Here is a 22,271-nt window from a genome sequence, read left to right on the forward strand (position 1 = left end):
AGATGCTTTCACTGATCAGAATTTGATAAAGTCGCTGGTGCATATGAAGTTCGCTGATGTACCAGACTAAAATCGCTCCAACTTGGTCAGATTCTAATCACTGTTATGTACCTTGGCTGTGTATAATTTGGTCATGGGCAGATAAAAGCAAATCGACTTACAAATTGATCAACGGAGTGATCAATTTGAAATTAATAGCAGTTGGTAACTCATCACACCTAGGCGATCCTCATTGAATGTCCTTGAAAATGATTCCAGCACCTTCATTTAATACCCATTCACAAAATTTAAATGACATTCTTAGCTTTTCAAAATCGCTGGGTATTCTCATTTAAAACTGTTTGATCAATTCATGGTGTCTTTAAAAACTGGCTGAGCTCACCTTAATCGATAGATTGTAAAGCATCAAGCATTAGATGATTTCAACTTATAATTTCATTGCCACCTTTATTAATCATCCTCTAATCGACCATCAAGGGGATGCGTTGAATTTTGCATTCAAATCTTCAATTGCCTAGCTCGAAATTCAAACACCACATACCTCGCATTGAATATGCCTTAATCGAGTTGAATTGATTTTGACTTCCAGTATTCCACGTGGAATGTGATACGTCATGCAATGTAAGTGTGGGGATAGCGTCGGTAGAGCGCTCGCAAGGCATTATTGATTTAGCGTCAGTAGAGCGCTCGCAAGGCATTATTGATTTAGCGTCGGTAGAGCGCTCGCAAGGCATTATTGATTTTGTGAGTTGCATTGCTAGGAGCAATGATGAGCAATGCATGAAAAGTGCAATGATGAGCAATGCATGAAAAGTGCAATGCTTAAATAAAGCAATGCCATTGAAAGGCAATGCTTAAAAGCAGCAATGACATTAAGGGGCATTGCTTAAAAGCAGTAATGACATTCAGAGGCACTACTTATTTTTCCATGCCTTAGCCAAAATTTCATGATTTTCATGATTTTTTGTATTTTCAAATTTTTAATTTTTTTTTTGTGTATTTTTAAATTTATTTGTATTTTTTTGAGTTTTAAAGACTCTGACTCTCTACTAAAGTGGCATTAAAAATAAAATTTTCAATCTGCTCTATAATGCTTCGTGGGGCCAGCATACCACAAAAAAAGTTCCTCAAAAAAACTTTTAAACTTTCCCATATTAGAGTTTCGGTGGGGCCAGAAAAAAAAATTCAAAAAAACTTTTAATTCTCTAAGCAAAAGCTCATAGTGGGGCCCAAGTAATGCCACGTTAGAAAGGAGGAGTTCTTGAATTTTTTCCTAAATCTTCATGTCTAAAGTTTACGGTGGGCCCAAGTAAGAAGTGGCATGGTAGAAAGGAATTAAAGGTATGAGGTGGAAGGGGATGAGTTTAGGGAAAACCATGGGGTAAGGAGGGATTGTGGGGGATGTAAGGGAATTGGTGTCGGGTGGTGGGAGTTATAAGGGCTGCATTGGTTAGTAAAGGGGTAAAGGCAGGTAAGGTGCTAGTTAAGGGGATGATGATGGGAGTTATAAGGAGTAAGGAAAAGGTAAGGGTGTAGGGTGTAAGGGGTAGGATAGGGGTAGTCTAAGGGAAGGGGTAGGATAGGTTAGGATGGGTAGGATAAAGAAAGGGGTAGGAAAGAAGGGTGATGGGAGATATAAGGGATAGGCTAGGGGAAGGGGTTAGTGATGGTGTAGGAAATGGAGAGTGGGGAATGTTGGTGTTGGAAATAAGCCACACCCGGACCGACGATGGATTGGTCCAAGAGGGGCCAATAGCTTAGTGGTAGAGCACACCAGCAACATATGGAAGGTCCTAGGTTCGAGTCCTAGCTGGTCCATGTCTCAACATGGTATTAGAGCCAGGTCTAGGCTAGGAGCCCCAAGCACACGAGAGGTGTGGCTTAAGCGGGGGGGTGTTGGTGTTGGAAATAAGCCACACCCAGACCGATGATGGATTGGTCCAAGAGGGGCTAGTAGCTCAGTGGTAGAGCACTCCAGCAGCATATGGAAGGTCTTAGGTTCGAGTCCTAGCTGGTCCATCAGGGAAGGTAAATGGGAAAAGAAGTTATGATAGGTTAGCAAAGGGGGGTATGAGGAGTATGCTAAGGGGATTAAAAGGTATGAGATATGAAATGAGGGTTTTAGGGAGTGGTAGGTGGGAAGTGAGGCTGAGAGGAAGGTTTAGGATGTAAAGGAGGTGTAGGGTTAGGTGATAAAGAAGTGTGGGTAGAGGAAAGATTGGAAAATAAGATTGAAAGGTGAGGTGGAGTGGAAAGAGATAAAAGTGGAAATGAAAAGGGGAGATAGATGGGGAAACAATTGGGTTTGGGCAACCATAGGCAGTGTTTGGAGAGGTAGGTCGACAGCTTGGTTAGGCAAAGGAGATGCTATGCTTGACTTCATCTTGAAGAGAGAGACTCGTCCTGATCATATCTTAGCCACCTGAGATACTACACTTCTTCAAAGCAAAGGCTAATAGCTAAAAGACTCAAAATCTAACCTTGAAAGCAGGAAAAAAGTGGAGGTCCCCATTTGCAATGGGGCGATGTGTGAAAACATCACAACAATAACCAATAGCAATAAGTAGAGATACCAAGGAACAAAATGTTGCACAAAAGAAAGACACAACAGACCTGCAACAAAACTAGAGAACAAAAAGTTGCCCCAAAGGAAAAAAAACAGTAGACCCACAACAAACAAACAACAAACAACAAACACCCAACAAAAACCAGACAAACAACAGAGGCAACAAGAACTACTATAACATGTTCAGAGTACTAGCAGCTTCAAGCTCTTGTTGGTACATGTTCTATTGAAGTTCATACAACTTTTGTAAGTCCTTTTTCACTTCCATAGATTTCTTCTTGCCTCGTGTCCTAGCACTAGGACCTTGATGACTAGAACCTGTCATCTCCCTTGCAATAGGCGAATCCACATACTGATCCTCTTTGATTTCCTTAAGCTTCTCATGAAGAATATGGATGGCCTCAACACTATTTTGAATAGTGCATTTGCTAACGTTAACAATTCTCTCCAAAATTTGGTTAATCTGTTGCATTTTGCTCTTCGTATGCTTGCATCCTGCCATCAAAGTCAGTCCTCAATTTTTGAATTCTTTCCTCAAATAGACTCTTTAAGGAATTCACGTCCTGCTTCACAACATCAAGGGCAGATTGAAAATCACCAATCTCACCAGACCCCAAATCATTAACAGTATCCTTATTGGGAACAAACCTATTTTGTGAGGATCACATCTTATGTTAATTTGATTAATTTCCATATGAAACATTTTAGCTAGTTTAAATTGACCAATTGCACTTTCCTTTGCAAGGCCCAACACATTGTAAATATCCTCCCTGTTATCTGGGAGGTCTTCAGGAAAAAGACCCACATCACCACCATTAGTATTAGGTCTTCCAACATTTTCAGGAAGACTGTTGTGGCTCTTATGGAAATCCTCAATGACATCCATGTCCACCTTCCCCTTGCCCTTTGAGGGTGCTGTGTCTTTGTCAAGCCCTGTCAAATCAAGTTTCTCCTTACCTTTAGAGAGCACATAACCCTTAGCAACTCCATATATTTTCTTCTTGCCCTTCTCCAAAGTAAACAAGATACCAGAATCCTCATCCCTTGTTTGGGATCTATCATACCATGAAACTTGGGTACTTTTTCTTTTCTTGGCAAATTTGACATTTTCCCCTTTTTCCTTCTCTAAGAGAGGTGCAAAAAATGAATCCTCATCCTCCTCTGCTCTCCACTCTGCATCATCATCTGACTCAACATCCTTAGTACCAAAATCAGATGAAATCTCAACCCTAGTTTTGTGACCCCTAGTGGGTCTTTAAGAGGGAGAGGGAAGGGCTTTGAAGTGCTTCATAATCAACAAAATCAAAGCCTCACGCATGATGCGAAAGTTGGCACTCCTAGCATGATTTTCTAACCAAATTCCAAGGAGGCAAGTAGAAAGAAAGGAAGGGACACAACAAGCTTATGGTGGAAATATGGGAGATATAAAAACTATCCAAAGAATTGAGGATGGCTAAGGAATCAAAGATATATAATTCAATAGACCAACTAGGGGGATTAGTTTTATTAAGACAATTGATAACATTAAGAGAGTCCCCTTCCAACCAAATTTTGCGAAAATCATTAGACCAGGCCAATTTCAAATTGTGATAGACTGCCACAACTTCAGCTAGGTGGTTTGTTTGGATACCCAAAGGGAGTGCCACAGCCAAAATGTATCTTTCGGTTGTTTGTTTTCAGTATTTCTATAATATTATTATGTTGCTTGTTTGAATTTCATTGTATTGTTTAGATTAAGCATGTTCACATATTTTTTATATCCTATGTAATTTTTAGTATAGAATAATTTTGATTATTGAGCATGTTTTTTGGTAATTTTGTGTTTCCTAGCATATAGCAATATTTTTTTTTTGCTTGGTGAGGCGTTGAAGCCAGATCGCTTTTGACTGGAGCTACGAACCAGTGAGACCACATTTTTTATGGGCCTCATCCTCAGACATGTTTTTGGCATTTTTAACACCTTATATCTCCTTATGCCAATTTCATCTCTCCTTATCATTCCATACACACCTTATCACTCCAATCCTTATCTCTCCATCAATCTCCTTATCACTCCGGTCCTTATCGCTCCATAATTGTGCACATCTTATCTCTCCACTATCACAAATACCTTATCTCTCCAGCACACTCCTGCCATCATACCTCCACCACGAATTGCCCACCATTCTGCACAAGCTACACCTGACCGGACAACATGCCTATTCTTCCATATAGGCTGTCGTGGTCACGCTGTGCAAGGGGCCTGTTGTGTTCCTCCACCATGTCACTACAGACTGCAGTGACTGTCCAATCCTGCCGTAACATCCTTCGTTGACCTGTGCCATGCATTTGTACCTGCTGGTGACGCCACTTTTTGCATGCCACCTGTGTGCAGATCAACCACGCTACGGGGAGCTGTCCCACCTTAGCCTTGGTCAAAGCGCCTGCCTTGGTTGAGCCAAAATCTCTGTCAGCACAAACACCTCCCTACAGGCAGTCATGGTCACGTCACCACCTACTCCATGCAACATAGTTGGGTGGAGCAAGGAGGCTCGAGCAAGCTCTAACCCTCGACCTCCCACAAAGGAGGCTCGCAGCAAACCGCTGCGTCGTGGGGTCATCCCCCCTATCATATGACAGTATTAAGGTGTATGTTTAATCTAATCTATTATAATTTTAATTTAAGTTTTCGTTGTAGTAATTCTTAGTACATTATACTATTAGAATGCATGTTTTTTTGATAATTTAGTAATTTTTAGTATACATTTTTTTTTTTGCAAATTGCTCTGCTCCCTATATTAAAATAGATAAAAAGATTACATATGGGATCTAGAGCTGGTGGAAGAAGAAAATAAGTCCTCCATTCAGCTCAAAGATCCTCCCCAGTTGCTCGGTGCTAAACAGAGTATCATTCTCAGCCAGGAAGTTTTTAAAACCTTCCATGTCTGGTTTTACAATCCATTTTTAGTATACATTAATATTAAGTTGTGTAGTTGATTATTCTCATAATATATATCTTTTTGTTTGTTTGTTTTCAGTTTTTCTTAGTATAATATAATATTTGGTGCATGCTTGAATTTCATTGTAATGGTATTCTTTAAGCATATTTACCAGAGTTACTCGGGGCGCACCCGGGGATGCGTCCCCGACTTGAAAACCCCTGTCCCTGTCCCGGGGACGTTTCGGGGACTTGGGGACCGCCAGGGGATGTTTCCCCCCGTCCCCAAATTGCCCTGTTTTTTGAGGGGACATCCCTGAAACGGGGGGATGCTTGCCCTAGCTTTGGGGGATGTCCCCGGGACGTCCCCAATCCGTCTCGGGGATGGCCAGACGTCCCTCATTCTAAGGCCCTTAAAAAATATTAAAAAAATTTAAAAAGTTGTATTTTGACACAGAGATTAGAAAATCTCCAAACTCGGTGAGTCAATAGAAAAATAACACCCAACGCCTTTATTAAAGAATAAGTTTTTTTGGCCTCGCAGGGCGCTGCCCCTCGACCCTGCCCTGTATCACGATAGGGAGCGCGCAAGGGGCGCTGCCCCCAAACCCCCGTTGAAAAATATGGGGGGAAACTGCGTCGATAGAAGTAGGGAAAATTTAACCTCCGAGTCTATTGATATGCATATTGACAATGTGAATGAATTGAAATTTTGATTTATGAATGCATAATTGCATATTGTCTATTGAGTATTAACAATGTTGTATGTTCAGAATTTACATTCTAAAATGTTTTCAACTTTTCATAGTATCATACACATGCTATATCCATGTTTTATTGTTTTCATATGAATATAATGTATGTATGCATGCTGTATCCATGTTTTCATATGAACATTTAGAATTTTGAAATTTTCCTATATATTTTAAATTTTTCCTATATTTTATATAGCCGTCCCCTTTGCCGTCCCCCGCCATCCCCAAATTTGGGAAAAAAATTTGCCGTCCCGGAAACGCGTCTCGTCGTCCCCGTCCCGGAAACTCGGGGTAACTTTGATATTTACATAATTTTTGCAATCTACGTGTTTTTGAGTATACAATTATTTTGATAATTAGGCTTGTTTTTTTTTTTTGGTAAATTTGTATTTCTTAGTATATAATAATATTAATTTGTCTGTTTAATCCATAGTTGAAAATCTCGGACTCGCCTCGGACTCGGCAAACCAAAATTTTGGACTCGGACTCGGACTCGTGAAAGACTCGCGAAAGACTCGGCAAAGACTCGGCAAAAAAAAAAAACCGTAGTTTTACAAAAAAACATAAAGAAATTAATGCATTTAGAGAACATAAGTGCCATAATTGAAACATTACACATGTCATATGATCTACAAAGTACAAACACGCAATATTTGAAATTTCATCATTCATGGCAGCATATTCAAGTTTCAAGTTTCAACTCTAAAATGTATAATACTATAATGGCAGCATAAGTATATAAATGTTCACAAAATTACATATAATGCAGTGAACCACGGGGACGCGTCCCCCCAATTTTTGGGCGCGTCCCCCCGTCAGAGACGTCTCGGGGACGCGGGGACGGGGACGCGACGTCCCCCGCCGTCCCGCCACCGCCACCCAAACTCCGCCGGGACGGGGAGACGTCCCCGACGCGGAGACGTCTGGGCGTCTCCTGGGGGACGTCTGGGCGTCTCCGTGGGAGACGCCTGGGCGTCCCCCCGTCCCTCGAGAGACGCCCAGACGTCTCTCGAGGGACGGGGGGACGCCCAGGCGTCTCCCGCGTTCGCACGGGATAAAAAGCGCAGTTTTCATTTTTTTTAAAAATTTTTATGACATGTGCTTTTTGGGGGGGGTTAAGGGGTAACCCTAATTGGACGTGGGCCCCACCCCACCCCCCAAAACAACACAAAAACATGTTTAGTTTGGATTTCACTCTCATTATGCAAAACTGATTTTTTTTCCAGCAGCTTGAAGAGGAGGAACAGCTTGAAGAAGATTGATTGAAGAGGTGAGAAAAGTGACTACAAGTGTGATAGGAGCTAGAAGAAGCAAGAAGAAGAGGAAGAAGAAGATTCTTCTACATTTTGGAGAGATTTTTCAAGCACAAGGTAGGGTTTTTCAACTTCTTCTTGTTTTTTTTTTGTTTTACTTTCTGATTTTCATTGTTCTATGTCATTTTTGGTTTTTTTAATTTTTTTTCCCTATTCATCTTAAGACTCAAAATGAGGTTTGATGTTGAATCTTGAGGGCAAAATGATTCATCATTTTGCCCTCAAGATTCAACATCAAATCTCATTTTGAGATGAATAGGAAAAAAAATTTAAAAATTTAAAAATATATTGTTAAACAAGGCTGATTTTATTTTTATTTTTATTTTTATTTTGTGAAATGCAGTGTCAATTTGAAAATTTCACAATGAGCTCCCAAGGCACGAGTCAAGATAACATGGAAATCCATTCTCATAGTGAGAATGATTCAGAATATGAACCTGAAAATGAGGGGGGTGACCATGGGGCTGATCCTGGAGCCCAATCTAGTTCTATGGCAAGTGCAGCAGCTAGTACAGGTTGCCCTTCAGAGTTGTTGGCACCATATGCTAGGGGTCATTTTGATCCTAAGTCTCCTCTAAAACAGTTTGCTTCACAAATATCAGTACAAGGCACTGCATCACATTCAAGTGGGGGAACAAGGAAGTGGAAGTGCAATATTTGTGACAGAGAATGGTTCAGTAGCATTAGCAGGGTGAATGCACACTTTCTATTTTGGAGAGGAAAAGGCGTGAAACATTGTAAGTTTTTGGAGGAACCCAAAAATATACAGTACAGAATTGAGTTTAACAGGCTTTGGGGGGTTCCAGATGACACAAATATTTCAATGCCTACTACTTTGTCTGCTAGGGCATCACTTCACGACAGCCGTAATGTGCCAGTGCCACATACTTATCATGCTTCGCAGGCGGGAGGAATGATGTTTGGATCTCCATCTACTTCCACTTCTACTGTTGCCAGGACTGGGAAACGTAAGTTGCATACACCACAGAGCAACCCCATTGCTGATATGTTTAATGTGCAGCTGAGAGATGAGATAGATGAATCCATTGGCAATTTCTTCTTTGCCAATGGCATTCCATTTCATGTTTCACGGTCTCCTTATTATAGGAAGATGATAGATATGGTGGCCAAGGGAGGACCATCTTATGTGCCACCAGGGGAGACGAAAATGAGGACCTCGATCTTGGATAAAAGCTATTCCAAGATCAATATTTTGATGGAGAAGATGAAGGCATGTTGGGTGGCATTGGGGTGCAGCATAGTTATGGATGGGTGGACGAACATTAGCCATCGTCCACTCATCAACATCATGGTCACATGTGCAGAGGGCCCATACTTCCTTAGAGCAGTTGATTGTACAGGGCATCGTAAAGATGCTGATTTCCAGTTTCAGGTCCTCAGGGAGGCTATTGAGGAGGTTGGGCCACAAAATGTGGTCCAAGTAGTGACAGATGCAACATATGTGTGTAGAGCAGCAGGGAGACTCGTTGAGGCAGCCTATAGACACATTTGGTGGACCCCATGTTGTGTGCATGCCATGAACAATGCACTCAAGGACATGTGGAAGATTGACTGGATTAGAGGAGTGGTCACCGATGCGAGAGATGTGCAGATGTTTATCTGCAACCACCACATTTCACATGCACTATTCAGGACCTTCGCGAAGAAGGAGTTCTTGAAACCAGTTGAGACTAGATATGCATCCTATTTCATTCTCTTGGAGAGAATGATTGAGTTGCAAGAGGCATTGCAACTCATGGTTATGACTAATGAGTGGAATAGGTGGGCTGAGGCCAAGACAGAGCAGGGGAGAAGGGTGAAGGAGATAGTGAAGAGTGATGTGTTTTGGACTGATACGAAATACATTGTCTCCATCATTTCTCCAGTATTCCAGGTGATCAGATATGGGGATGGGGATGCACCTAACCTTGGAGAGGTGTATGAGTGCATTGACTCTATGCTTGGCCAGATGAGGGCTGCTGTGCGAGTGAAGGACCCCTCTCTAGCATTCTACAATGAGCAAATCCGGCCTATCATTCAGAGTAGATGGGACAAGTTGAACACTCCTTTGCATATGGCTGCCTTTGCCTTGAATCCTAAGTGGTACAAGGCTAGACCGGGTAGAACGACACCGATTGAGGATGATGAGGTGAAGGCAGGTTTCTTTAGGTGCATAGAGAAGATGTTTGATTCCAGAGATGCCGGTACAATACGCACTGAGTGGGGAAGATTTGCCACTCTTAGAGGTTATTCAGATGCAGCAAAGATGGATATAGACATTATGGCACAGGAGGACCCACTTTTGTGGTGGAAATGTCATGGCCTGAAATCTTTGACCACCACTCTAGCCATCCGTCTGCTATCCCAGGTTTCCAGTTCTTCAGCTGCTGAGAGGAACTGGTCTACATATAGCTTCATCCACTCTCTTAAGAGGAACAGACTTACCTCTAAGAGAGCAGAGAAGCTTGTGGCTGTACATAGTGCTTTGCGTCTCATTGACCGCAAGACACTTATGTACAAGGAGAGTCCAGCGGCACGATGGGATGTAGAGCCAGAGGAGCCTTCACAGATTGATGAGGATGATCCTACCACTTCAGATGCAGGGCTAGTTGGTGTGAGCTTGAGGGACCTTGATCCTCAGGAGTCCAGCAGTTCCAGTGAGGAGGAGTTTGCAGATGATTAGAGGCCTCCATTAGCTACAGTTTGAGTTTTCACTTTTCAGTTTTGTCATTTTGTATTTGACTCGTCTCTTTTGTAATGCTATTGCTACACGTATTTGTATTTGGCTACTCATTGTAATGATGAATCATGTAATCATCTTTATTATTATAGACTTTGCAATGGCATCAGATATTCATATTTTTCGTTTTCCTTTTTCGATATTCATATGATAGAAATGAGAAATCTCCAATTTGACAATTTCATTTGTCAAATTTTATTTACTTTTAGTTTTAGCAATTAGCAATTAGTTACGTATCACTAATCTAAGTAATCTTGGTATTTCCTATAGTTTCATTTGAAATCTAATTCTTATACTGTTATACTGTTATACATCTTTTCAAAACTAGTTTTTCAAGTACTATATGTATATATATGAGCACCACCACCCCGCCACCCCCCCGCCGCCGTCCCCCCGCCGTCCCCCCGCCGTCCCCAAATTTAGGCCCTTGGTCCCCCCGTCCCCGAGACGCGTCCCCCTCGTCCCCCCGTCCCGGACGCCCGTGGAACACTGATATAATGATATGTCCAAGTCCAACTGCAAATGTGAAAAACAGCAATGTGAATGAACAAACCAAAGAGAAGACTACATCTTCCTCTTTGTATTTTTCCTAATATAGCTCAATTTTTCAGGCCTTGAGCTAGAAGTAGTAGCAGTGGGTGTTGTGGTATCTAAATGGTGAGATGATTCTTCTTCAAAGTCATAGTCCTCATCATCATCCTCATCTTCGTCCTCATCTTCATCCAATCTTGCTCCTTCTGCATCTTGTGCTGCTCCTCTCTCTATTTCTGCAATTTCTTCTTCGGTAAGGAGGACATCATCACCATCATTTTGTTCATTCATGGTCCAATCACCATATGGATCAATTTCATCCAAGTCAATGGCCTCATGTGAAACACCCTCCACCTGTCTAACTCGAAGGCGAAGGTTGTACCGAACAAATACTAGATCATTGAGCCGCTTTTGTGACAATCTATTTCTCTTCTTTGTGTGAATGCTTTCAAAGACACTCCAATTTCGTTCACACCCAGAAGCACTGCATGGCTGAGACAAAACACGGATAGCTATCTTTTGAAGATTAGGCGTGCCGGCACCATAATTCTCCCACCATAAATCTACAAAAAACATTTAGAAATATTAGAATTGAGAAAAAAATGTAACAATCAAGTTTGTAGGTTTTTTCTTGCACTATTGAACTAAGTTACTAAATGTTTTACCTGGTTGTTGTTTTCCTCTCCTATCAATTGCTAGTTGTGATGAGAAGAGTCTCCCCTCTGCACTTTTGTAGATCTTGAACAATGGAATGAACATTTCCAAATTCAAAAATAGATACTAGATAGTCAAAGTGTCAAACTCAAATTCAATAATGAACATTTCCGAATTCATAAATAAAGATAGAGCAATTGCAAATGTCAAATCTCACCTCCAACTCATCAAGAACCTTGTCTCTCAACTCAGGATCAGGGGTCATCTTATCAATGCATGTAATAACACCTGCCATGACCTCCTCATCAGCCCTAAATGAATCAGAGAAGTAGAATTTCGGGTTCAAAAAGTAGGCGAAGGCATGTATCGGTTGGTGGAGTTGGTTTGTCCACCTACGATCAATGATGTGCCAAAAGATTTCACATTTTCTTGCATTTCCACGATAGTAATGTGAAATGGCCTCTTTGGCCCTATCCATGGCCTCATAAATGAAACCCATTGGCATGCCCTCTCCATCCACCATACGAAGAACCCTCACCAAAGGTTCTGTCACCTAAAAAAATTAAAACAAATTTTAAATTAGTACAAAATCAACCCCTAAAAAATAAAATCAGCAAATAGACAAGATTGTATAAATTTTACTTTTGTGTTTGTTACTTACCGCAGTCAACTCCTCTCCACTTTTATTGAACCCTTCATCAAAAACAATGGTCACAATCTTCTCTGCTTCAGGTCTTTTGGAGTATGCAGACCCCAACCAAGCATCTGACACAAACATCTGCTTAAGATGAGGAATGGCACTAAGAATGCTCTGCAAAGTGATGAAGTGGCTAGCAAATCGTGTCACTCCAGGTCGCACAAGGTCCTTGCCATTTGTGTATTTTCTCATCAAAGCAAGCACCCAAGTATGGTTGTAGATGAATTTGGTGACACTTTTTGCATCTTCAACCACCTTCTTCACCCATCCAATCAGAAACATATATAATATGGATGAATTCGATTCTAATGGAAGTACAGAAATCAATAAGTGCAAGCCAAAGATATACACAACAAACAGTATAGAGAGCAATCGACATATGGAAGTTAATATTAAGTACAGTCAAGATTAATGATTAAAACAGAGAATATTGTGAGAGAAGATAGAGCGATCTGCAGTGTGAGAAGTCTGTCATATACTAACTTGGATAGTTCGATATACTGTGTAATCAGCATTGACAAATTCTGATAAATACAACAGTGAATAAGATCGACATTATATTGCAATCGCTTCATATTGTTTACTTCTCCATATCATCAGTATTGATATTATAATTTCTGCAGATAGACATATATATATGTTAATATTCAAGAAGAAATTATAAAGACTTTGTGATCAATATCTTATATAGAAAAATTAAAATACCATAACCTCTAAATCTGATCAAACATTAACAGTATTAATATTTGTTATATTTTGTTTTTATCTTCTTTAACATATTATGTTATACATTGAAATATAATATTTTAAATTATATTTTTTAGATTTCTAATTGTTAATATATAATATATACAATTTAACATATTTATTATAATAATTTTATAGATTTATTTATTTATATTAGTCAAATTTAATGTAGATTTTTTTTTTCTGAATTTTTTCCTTGCCGAACTCATCTGAATTTTATTGTTACTGAACACGAATTTGAAGTCGAACCTGGTGACTTAGTATATATCATTGTTCCACGGCTGTTGGGGATGGGGAGACAGGGGGACGGGCTTCGGGGACAGGGGGACAAAGGGAAAAAGTTTTGGGGACGGGGAGACTTGGGCCTTTGGGGGGGAAACACGTCCGCTACACACACACACACACACACACAAACATATATAATTTTTAATTCTTTTATGGACTCTAATGTTAGGGGCTGTGGAAATCATATGTCTACAATAAGCATTTGTTGTTTTTAATAACATGGAGCTGGAGAAATACCAATACCAATACTACCACCACCACCTAAGCAACATCATTTGATGCACATACTCATCGGCTATCATTGGATGGAGAAGTAAGTAGGAGCAGCCTCAGGGAAGAATAGTCTTCCCAACATATTCTTTTCAGCTTCCTAACTGTAATGGTACTGTTTGTAAAGTCCCCAGCATTACCAGAAAAATGGTGTCTGTAATGGGGAGGTTCAAGGCATTTTATTTTTTCTTTCCGTGAAATGTGATGACAAAAAAAATCAGAATGCAAAGAAAATGCAAAAAAATTAAGTAAAAGAAGAAAGAAAGCTACAATTTGCAGAGTGTTTACTGTGTGTGAGGGATTTAGAACCCAAGTTCATCTGGGAATATCGATGGATGTATGCACCTGGCTGAATTTGGGGCACAAAGTCTGCATCCTGCCTGCACCCACAGTGAACCAGTCTGCGAGCAAAGTGGACCAGGATCTGTGTGCTTATGTGCATTGTGTGGGTGTGGGTGCATGTGTGGGTGAGGGCATGGACATGGGTGTGTGTATTCAGGCATGCACATGTGCATGTGTGTGTGCAGGTGTGAGTATATCTTGCTAGCTACTTATATGATAGACTCCAACTACTTATATAATAGATTCACAATTAGCTTTGCTTTTAATTTAAAATGTTGGATGTCTTTGCATTTGCAATGGGGAATGTTTTAAACTAATGATAGAATTCAAACTTTCATAACTTTTGTACCACCTTTTTCTTTATAGACAGTTTCTTAATACATTTTTCTCATCTAATCTTCAATGCAGAGAGGTATTTTACTTTTGCCATGGCTGTGATTATAACATCATCTATCTTGACAGATTAGTAGGCTTGAAGAATTAAGGACAAGAACTCTTCGTGGGATTATTTCAATGCAGAATGCCTTTCGAACCCATGCAATGCGTAGCCAGTTTAAGAAGCTCAGGAGTACTACCATTTTCTTGCAAGCATGTATGTTGTATTTTGTGCCATCATGTCTTGCTAAGTTTCCTATGGTTTGCAATTCTTCATATACTATGTGCTTGGAGTTACAATTTTGATTTCACTTATTCAACTTATTTCGCCTACAGTGGTGAGGTCAAGTATGGCGAAAAAAGAATACTTAGTATTGAAAGAGAGACATCGAGCAGCGGTTACCATTCAGAAGAAATTGAGGTGTAGAATTGCTAGAAAAAGTTATTCAAGAACTTTAGAAATGGTGATCCTAGTCCAGGCAGGTAAAAATTATGATGCTGTTGTGTACATTTTGTATGCATATAGGTCTATAGTCTGTATTGACAATATCGTACTGGGAATAATGAGCATGGGTGGTCTTTTGCAGTTACTCGAGGATGGCTTGCTAGAAGACATACCAACATTTTTCGGCAGCAGTTGCAGACTGAAAATATAGCTGGGAATATTCTTGCAGAGAAATATGTCAGTGATCTAAAGCCAGGCAGAAGAGATGAGACACATCCTGCACATAAGCAGGTATAAAGTACTACATTTCAGACAGTACAAAACTATGATTTGTACTAGGATGAATGGTTTAAGCTAGAATTTTCATTTGTTTGTATATGAAAGTATAATTGAATGGTCTTATCTATCTTGTGTCATTCTCTTTTGTGCCATATGCTCTTCTGATTATTGTTCTTCTTGTGGCAGTCATCTGAAGATGCGTTTCAACAAGCAAGTACATTGAAGTTTCAACCTTCATTTCCTGCAGACTTTCAAAACCGTTTGTTAGCTGTAGATGCAGCACTCAGAGAAAAGGAAGATGAAAATGCTGTGCTGCGCCAGAGACTACAACAATATGAAACTAGATGGATAGAATATGAAGCTAAGATGTCATCCATGGAGGAAATGTGGCAAAAACAAATGTCGTCATTACAAATGAGTCTTGCTGCTGCAACCAAAAAAAATCTGGCAGCTGATGAACTACTGATTCAACAAATGAAGTATGATGAATCTACTCTTCGAGCAAGTGACCAGCGAGCATCTGTTACCAGGCATAATCTGCCCCACGACAATGGCGAGTTTGATTTGGAAGATGCTGCCTCAATGAGAGCAAACACCCCTAAGTCCAATATTAATTCAGGCAAAGTTTCTCGGCATTCTGATAATGGACAGAACAAGGAATATGATGCAGGGAAGTCTGTAGTTAGCCACCTAATGAAAGAGTTTGAACAAAGAAAACATGTTTTTAATGATGATGCCAACTTTCTGCTGGAGGTTAAGTCAGGTCAGACAGAAGCAGACATTAATCCCAATGAAGAACTTCAGAAACTGAAGATTAGATTTAAAATATGGAAAAAAGCCTTCAAAGTTCGACTACGTGAGACCAAGACAGCACTACAGAAACTAGGAAACACTGAACCATCTGAAAAGACGAGGAGAAAATGGTGGGGAAAAAGAGTCAGTTAGAAATTTTATAACATTCTTTTAGTATCAATGTAATTTTCTGAAGGAGCCTGGTTTTTCACCAAGAAGCAAAAGCGACAGGGTTAAAAACTGAATTGGTTGCAGTTCTTAATATTTGTTAAAAAATATCAAAATGCCATAGGAAGTTAGAAATATGTGGGGCTTCAAGTTATGGTTGAGACGTAGGCTCAGGTTCAGTTGTATATGTAAATTTTTGTATATGTGGCTATTCATGGAAATGCAGATGTATATTAGTGTGATAGCATCTCAGTTGATAATCTGATGCTTGAAAACGAGTGCCATTTACATTCAATTTGGTGTCTAGGTATTGATTGTCTGTTGTTGCATCCTGATATCTGAACGAGATACAAAAGCAATTAACATGCTTGCCAGCAGATTTCATATGGATTCTTGTTGTGCCTCCTGCATGTTCACGGAAGTGTTGTAAGCAGAGACAATTGTTACATAATATTCTTGTTTCATGAGATAAATATTGTTTCTTGTCCCAGAATGGTTTGAAGTTGAAACATAATTATTTTTGTAGATGTATGTTAGTTAGGTCTGAAAGCTGTAATAATTGGTGAAACTAGATGGTTGAAATTTTGAAATCATTGCTTTCAAAACTTGAGCCATTACACTCAGCAAAAAACATTTACGAGGTGATGAAGGGTATATGGGTACAGGGACTCCAATTAAATTAGGGTACACGAGTAAGGGAATGATTATCTTATATATAAATGTAGTTACCAGAAATTGTGGGTGTGGGGATGGGATGCAGTTGACTTTTCAGCAATGGATTTCCTGGCAGCCATGTAAAAAAGGCTTATGATGTGATGTGTAAGTCACTCTTACCAATATAAATTACACATATGTCTCTAAATTTGAAACAGAAACAGACACTAACGATACGTCTTTTACAAAGTGGTGCATCAGTAACTATTTTTTGGCGCTGACCCCAACTTGGGGACGCTGCTCCCAAACCCCCGTTGAAAAATATAGGGGGAAACCGCACCGATAGAAGTAGGGAAAATTTAATCTCCGAGTCTGATTAGGCTCCATATAACAACACAATTAGCATTGAAGAAATCTTGGTATTTAGATTTAGTATTTCAAATTTCCTATAGTCTCATTTGAAATGTAATTCTTATACTGTAATACTGTCATACATCTTTTCAGCACCACCTCCCCACCGCCGTCCCCCCCCCCCCGTCCCCAAACTTAGGCCCTTGGTCCCCCGTCCCCAACGCCCGTGGAACACTGCATTATTGTTTTGATTATTGGTATGTAGGTTTGCTGTCAGAGCCCAACACCCTATTACATTCAAAATTTGGGGATGCTGCTCAACTAGGTGAAATATCACTTACAACTGTGGGGATGTCATGTCCCTTTTTTGAAAGACAGATAAGGGGTTGTTTGCTCAGGGAATTGTCGAAGGTCATGTGTTAGAGGCTTTGATGGACACGTTCCTAAGTGTTGTTGGGGATCAGGGTTCTAGGGTATCAGTGAACACAAGCGACAGTGTTGGAGTCGAGAGCCAGAGAGCTGTTAGGTGTGAAGTATTGGGGGTGTAGGTCAATGCCTCCTAAGACCAAAGGAGCGATGGGAAATGGTTGATGCACAAGACGAAGGGGACATTGATAGCATGTGGAATGGCAACCAACTGTAGCATGATAGATGGTGGGAAGACTGCAAGGTAGTGAGGCTGACCTGTGGAAGTTTGTGGCATTTGAATTTGGGCCTTGACCGACTGATTAATCTTCTGAGGGATGCCCCCAGAGATGATTCAGGGTTTCCTTATTTAACAAAAAATGGGGGATACAAGGATACCTCTCTTGGTGGGACAAACTGGTCAAAATGAACAGCCATGAGAAGGAAAATTTCTTTGTTGTTATAATGCACCATGGCTCTAGAAAAGTAGGATATCTTTTGGAAGAATATTTCTAGAAGATATCTTCTGAAAATTTTCTTATTAGTATATTCAGGTGATGATGTGATTTAAGTGTTTTAATCATGCGAGAAAAAATTATCTTAAAAAATAAGATCGTGTATTGAATCAAAACATCCGTTGTGCTATGCGACGAACAAGCATCATCAAATCAAAATAAAGCGATAACAAACATTGGAAATCTATTCATGAGTTAGGATTCATGGGAACTGAAAGGTTATATGTGCTTCATATTGAAATTTGCATTCATTGGCTTTAAAAAACCTTTGAACCTAAAAACTATTTAGGTTAATACTGCACAAGATTTTAGAAAAATCGCTAGTCAGGATGTAAAATGCAGCCTGACAAATCTACAAATAAATGGTAGGGAAAATCACCACGGTTTGAACTATAAAGATAGGGAAGAGAGTTCGCCGACAATTTTCTTCCTTGACCAATCAATCAGCCTAAATCTACTTACCTACGCATAGAATCCTAACTGTATGCTAACCAACCATGAATTTAAGAATGGCATGCTAACTAACTAAACTCTACCACCTTTATAACACAATTGCTATCTGGCTATTAGTGTGAGTGTCCAGCACATTTAGTATATCTATGCAGACAGAAATTGACGAAAACTTGCAAATTATCACTTAAAAAGTTTTTGTTAATGTCAATCTCAAATGGTAATTTGAAGGGATCTTCATTGTGGGAATGGGCTAAAATTGGGTCAGCAATGATTATGCCTCTGCAATTTCAAATGCATGTTCATTGCGGGAATGGGTTGAAATTGAGATAGGTATGATTATCCGTTTGTTGCAAATATTCAAATCATGAGAAACAAGTTTGGCTATACAATATATGCTGTGATTATACTTAGAAGGCATTTGGCCGAATTTTTCAAATATGATGTTAGTATGCTTAGTTGGGTATGTCATGTAACTATTTGGTGAGGGGTGAATACAGAGATCAAAGCAAAGGGAGGAATTAAGGTTAAGTTTGAGAGCAATTTTCTTAGAATTCTAAGAATTAATTTGACTGCATGATTGGTGTACTTTGCGATAATTTTGAATTGGAAGTTTGTAGTAAGTTGAAACAAGAGAAAATCATTATGTAATATATACGATAAATAAACAATTCTGAGGCCAAGATACTCGCAGCTACTAATCCTGTTTAAGCATGCTGAGTCTAAATACTATATGTTATCAATATAATTATTGTTTGAATATCAACAAAAAGTTATTAATATTTCATTCTATTTTCAAAATTCCCCCTCAAAATACTTTTGTTTACAACTGTAGTTATTTTCTTGGTGAACTTTTCCACAGGGAATGTTTTAAAATAGCTTTAAAATTCACAATTACAATGTCTTTTTTTTAATAGAGTTTCTCTAACTAATTGTAATTGTAATAATATATATTTTTCAATTTTCCTTTTTTTATAAAGATATTTGTTTATTTGAACATTAGTGTAACTATGATGGGGATGTTTGTCATTAGTGTGACCATAGAAGTGTTCATATATATAAATCAAAATTTTAAATATTCGAAAACCATATCTCTTAATCTATTATGTTTTTGAAACAAGTGGTTTGATTTCAAATTTTTAGAAGATGGATGTTAATCCTCATTAAAGTTTTATTTTAGATGTCTTGACATTTGAAGCTCTCTTAGTTATTTGAATTATCAGCAGCTTCAATTTCTTCTCTTATGATTTTTTAGTTATTTTCCATATTGCTGACTAGTTTTCAGCAACTTTGTTATTGTTTCCCCATTCTCAATACCTTAACAATACTTCTTTCATAGCCAAAAATATTCAGACCATTCTCTGTTCTCTCCTCATTGCATCTTAGTGAACCCATCTCCTTTATTCTGTTTATTCTGTTCCATTTTCACAAAGCAGAACACATATCTATAGTCAAACTGTATACGCAAAGGTTTCACCATATGACTTTATGCTTTATCGTGTTCATTCATAAGGTACCAAATTATACCTCTACTTCAGTTTCTTCAACATTATATCTCTTGCCCACTTAATACAATTTTAAAAAATTTAGTACTCATTTTTCAATATTTATAAGTACCTATTTTTTGTGATATTTTTATAGCCAATTTTATTTTTTCCTTCTGTATTCAATTTTTATTTGAAATGTCCATACTAAATTTAATATCCTAAAATTATCAAAGAGAATTGAAATTTATAAAATACTAAACCCATTGCTAAGTAGTTATTCCTCTATGTTCGCTTTTGTTAAATTAGAAAAACTTAATTATCATATCAATATACCCCATCTTATGTCATTCACATAAACACCTTCAATACCAAATCCCATCCCGTGCTTCTTTTATAAAAAGTAGTATAACACCTTAGATTCATAGTAATTATTAAATCCATTGAATGTACAAATATTGTATGACACCCATTGGGGATTGCATCTCCCATGCCTCTATAATATATTTCCATCTTTGACCATCCACCACATATGTACTCTTGTACCATAGGCTTGCCAACATCTCAATGATAATATTTTTAAGGTTGAACTTTGCCATTAGGGGGATTGATTGAAGTGGAATCCAATAAATTATAAACCCATTCACCCCCTTTTCCATGTTTAGGCACTGATATTTTGATATTTTGGTAGTTGATTAGTGATTATGAGACATATATTTTGTGAAAGTTGTAGTTAGATGATCAAAGGATGCCTCTATTTATTTTAGGTTGGTAGCATGATTTGAAGGTTAGCAAAATAGTTTAGTAGTTGAATCGACACATTATAGTGTTCTTATCTTCTTTCTCCAATTTTGTTGGTAAGGTATTTTAGAGCTTATTATTATTATTTCTTATGTCACTATTGTGATTTTTAGGTCTCATTTGTCTATGAACTAGAATTTAATTTCTAGCTTTCTTTTAGTTTCTTAAGCACATCTTTCTTCGCTCACTTCCCCTTTTACTTTATGGAGTAGCAGTAAGACTTTAATTTAATTAAAAATATTAAGTGAAAGAAAATAATTAGAAGAATACTAACATCTTTAATATCAATTTCTTGAGACATATTTTTTCTAATTATTTTACTATATTTATTAGAGTTGTAAAATTAATAAGGCTATAATAATGTTGTGATTGTTTTACAAACATGGTGAAGGATTTTGACATCTTTTGCAAGTAGAAAATAAAAAATGAAATAACAAAGTAGAGTTGAAAAGAAAACAATTTTTTTTTTTCAAGATGAATTAATATAAAATAAGCATCTTATGTTAATGGAGGATTTAAGATTAAATGTTTCATTTTATGTACACAATATTACATCAACTAAAACACAGATAATATTAAATATTTTAAAAAATTATTTGTATAACAAATAATATAGTTATTGTTGGAGGATACTACATTTTTGACATTTAGCTTATTTCCACATTATCCATATCTTTGGATATATTCTTTTCATATCTAGGCCCAATTTTATATTAGAGTTTCCTGAAAGACTTAGGCAAGCCACAATCTAGCCAGAATGTAGGAAGAGTTCATTTGCTTGGAGAGGAATAAAACATGGTATCAAGCCCCCCCTCATAAGGGAAGAAAGTTTTTTCAATACAAGTAAAATACCAAGTAAAATTTGTTGCAGATAACTTGCTTGACAAGCATAAAACTTACTTGATTGCGAAAGGATTCTTCCAAGTTTCTAGGATTGACTATTAAGAGTTTTGCACTAGTCACAAAATGAAATCCATTTTTCTTGTCTTTACTATTGCTATATCCCACATATTGGAAGTTCATAAGATGGATGTGAAGAGTGCTTGCTTCATAGTGACCTTCATAAGGGGATATACATAGAGTAGCCATAGGGTTTCATACGAGATTCTTCACTTATTTTCCATTATTGAGAGTCTCTTTATAGTCTCAAACATGCCTCTTGGGACTTGTATACCGAAATGGATTCCTTCCTTCTAAAATTTGGGTTCACTCAATACAATTCTTGTTTGAATGTCTATATTCTACAATAGGATGATGCTTAGACATTCTCGATTCTCTATGTTGATGACTTGTTGATGCCAAGGAATCACTCATCCACCATTTAGGTAATGAGAAATATCATCCATGACTGATTTTTGATGTTAGAATTGGGATTATTGCACTACTTAGTGGGTATTGAGATCACTCAATATTTTTCAGGTATGTTCTTGACTCAACCTGTGTAGTGTCATGAATTATATCCCTAAACAATTTTACACTCATTTCAGGCTTGCTTTTGTGGTTTGCCCTAATGCCCTTGATTCATGACTAATTGTGCTTAATCTATGGCCAAATCTAGAAGCCTAACATAATGTCGAGCTCATTTAACTTAGTTTTGGCTTAAAAAGCTTGGACTATGGCGCTATGAGCTTAGTTTTGGCTTAAAAATATTGGACTATGGCACCTAGTGCTATAGACCTCTCAAACTATGGTGCCTTGCGCCATAGACCTCTTAGACTATGGCACCTAGTGCCCT

General features: G+C 38.3%; 2 protein-coding genes across 3 annotated transcripts in view; one reads left to right on the forward strand and one right to left on the reverse strand.

Moving 5' to 3' along the window:
- Positions 1-16,349, forward strand: part of LOC131079124 (myosin-1) — a 118,106-nt gene extending 101,757 nt beyond the window's left edge. Inside the window, exons 20-23 of one of the 2 annotated variants that reach the window (XM_058017005.2) lie at positions 14,280-14,409; positions 14,529-14,675; positions 14,780-14,928; positions 15,103-16,349. In XM_058017005.2, coding sequence (XP_057872988.1) covers positions 14,280-14,409; positions 14,529-14,675; positions 14,780-14,928; positions 15,103-15,861 — 1,185 coding nt within the window. In that variant the 3' untranslated portion in view covers positions 15,862-16,349. Of the gene's footprint in view, positions 1-14,279; positions 14,410-14,528; positions 14,676-14,779; positions 14,929-15,102 lie in introns of those variants that run through there. The other variant, XM_059213032.1, reaches the window with a different exon arrangement.
- LOC131859377 (uncharacterized) lies at positions 10,802-12,441 on the reverse strand. The gene is made up of 4 exons (XM_059213033.1): positions 12,138-12,441; positions 11,694-12,029; positions 11,488-11,560; positions 10,802-11,385 (listed from the first exon to the last, which is right to left on the reverse strand). The coding sequence occupies exons 1-4, from the start codon at positions 12,363-12,365 to the stop codon at positions 10,856-10,858; spliced, it is 1,167 nt and encodes a 388-aa protein (XP_059069016.1). The 5' UTR covers positions 12,366-12,441; the 3' UTR covers positions 10,802-10,855.
- Positions 16,350-22,271: the final 5,922 nt, after the last annotated feature.

This window comes from Cryptomeria japonica, chromosome 10 (genome assembly GCF_030272615.1).
Source record: "Cryptomeria japonica chromosome 10, Sugi_1.0, whole genome shotgun sequence".
In the NCBI taxonomy this organism is placed as follows: Eukaryota; Viridiplantae; Streptophyta; class Pinopsida; order Cupressales; family Cupressaceae; genus Cryptomeria; species Cryptomeria japonica.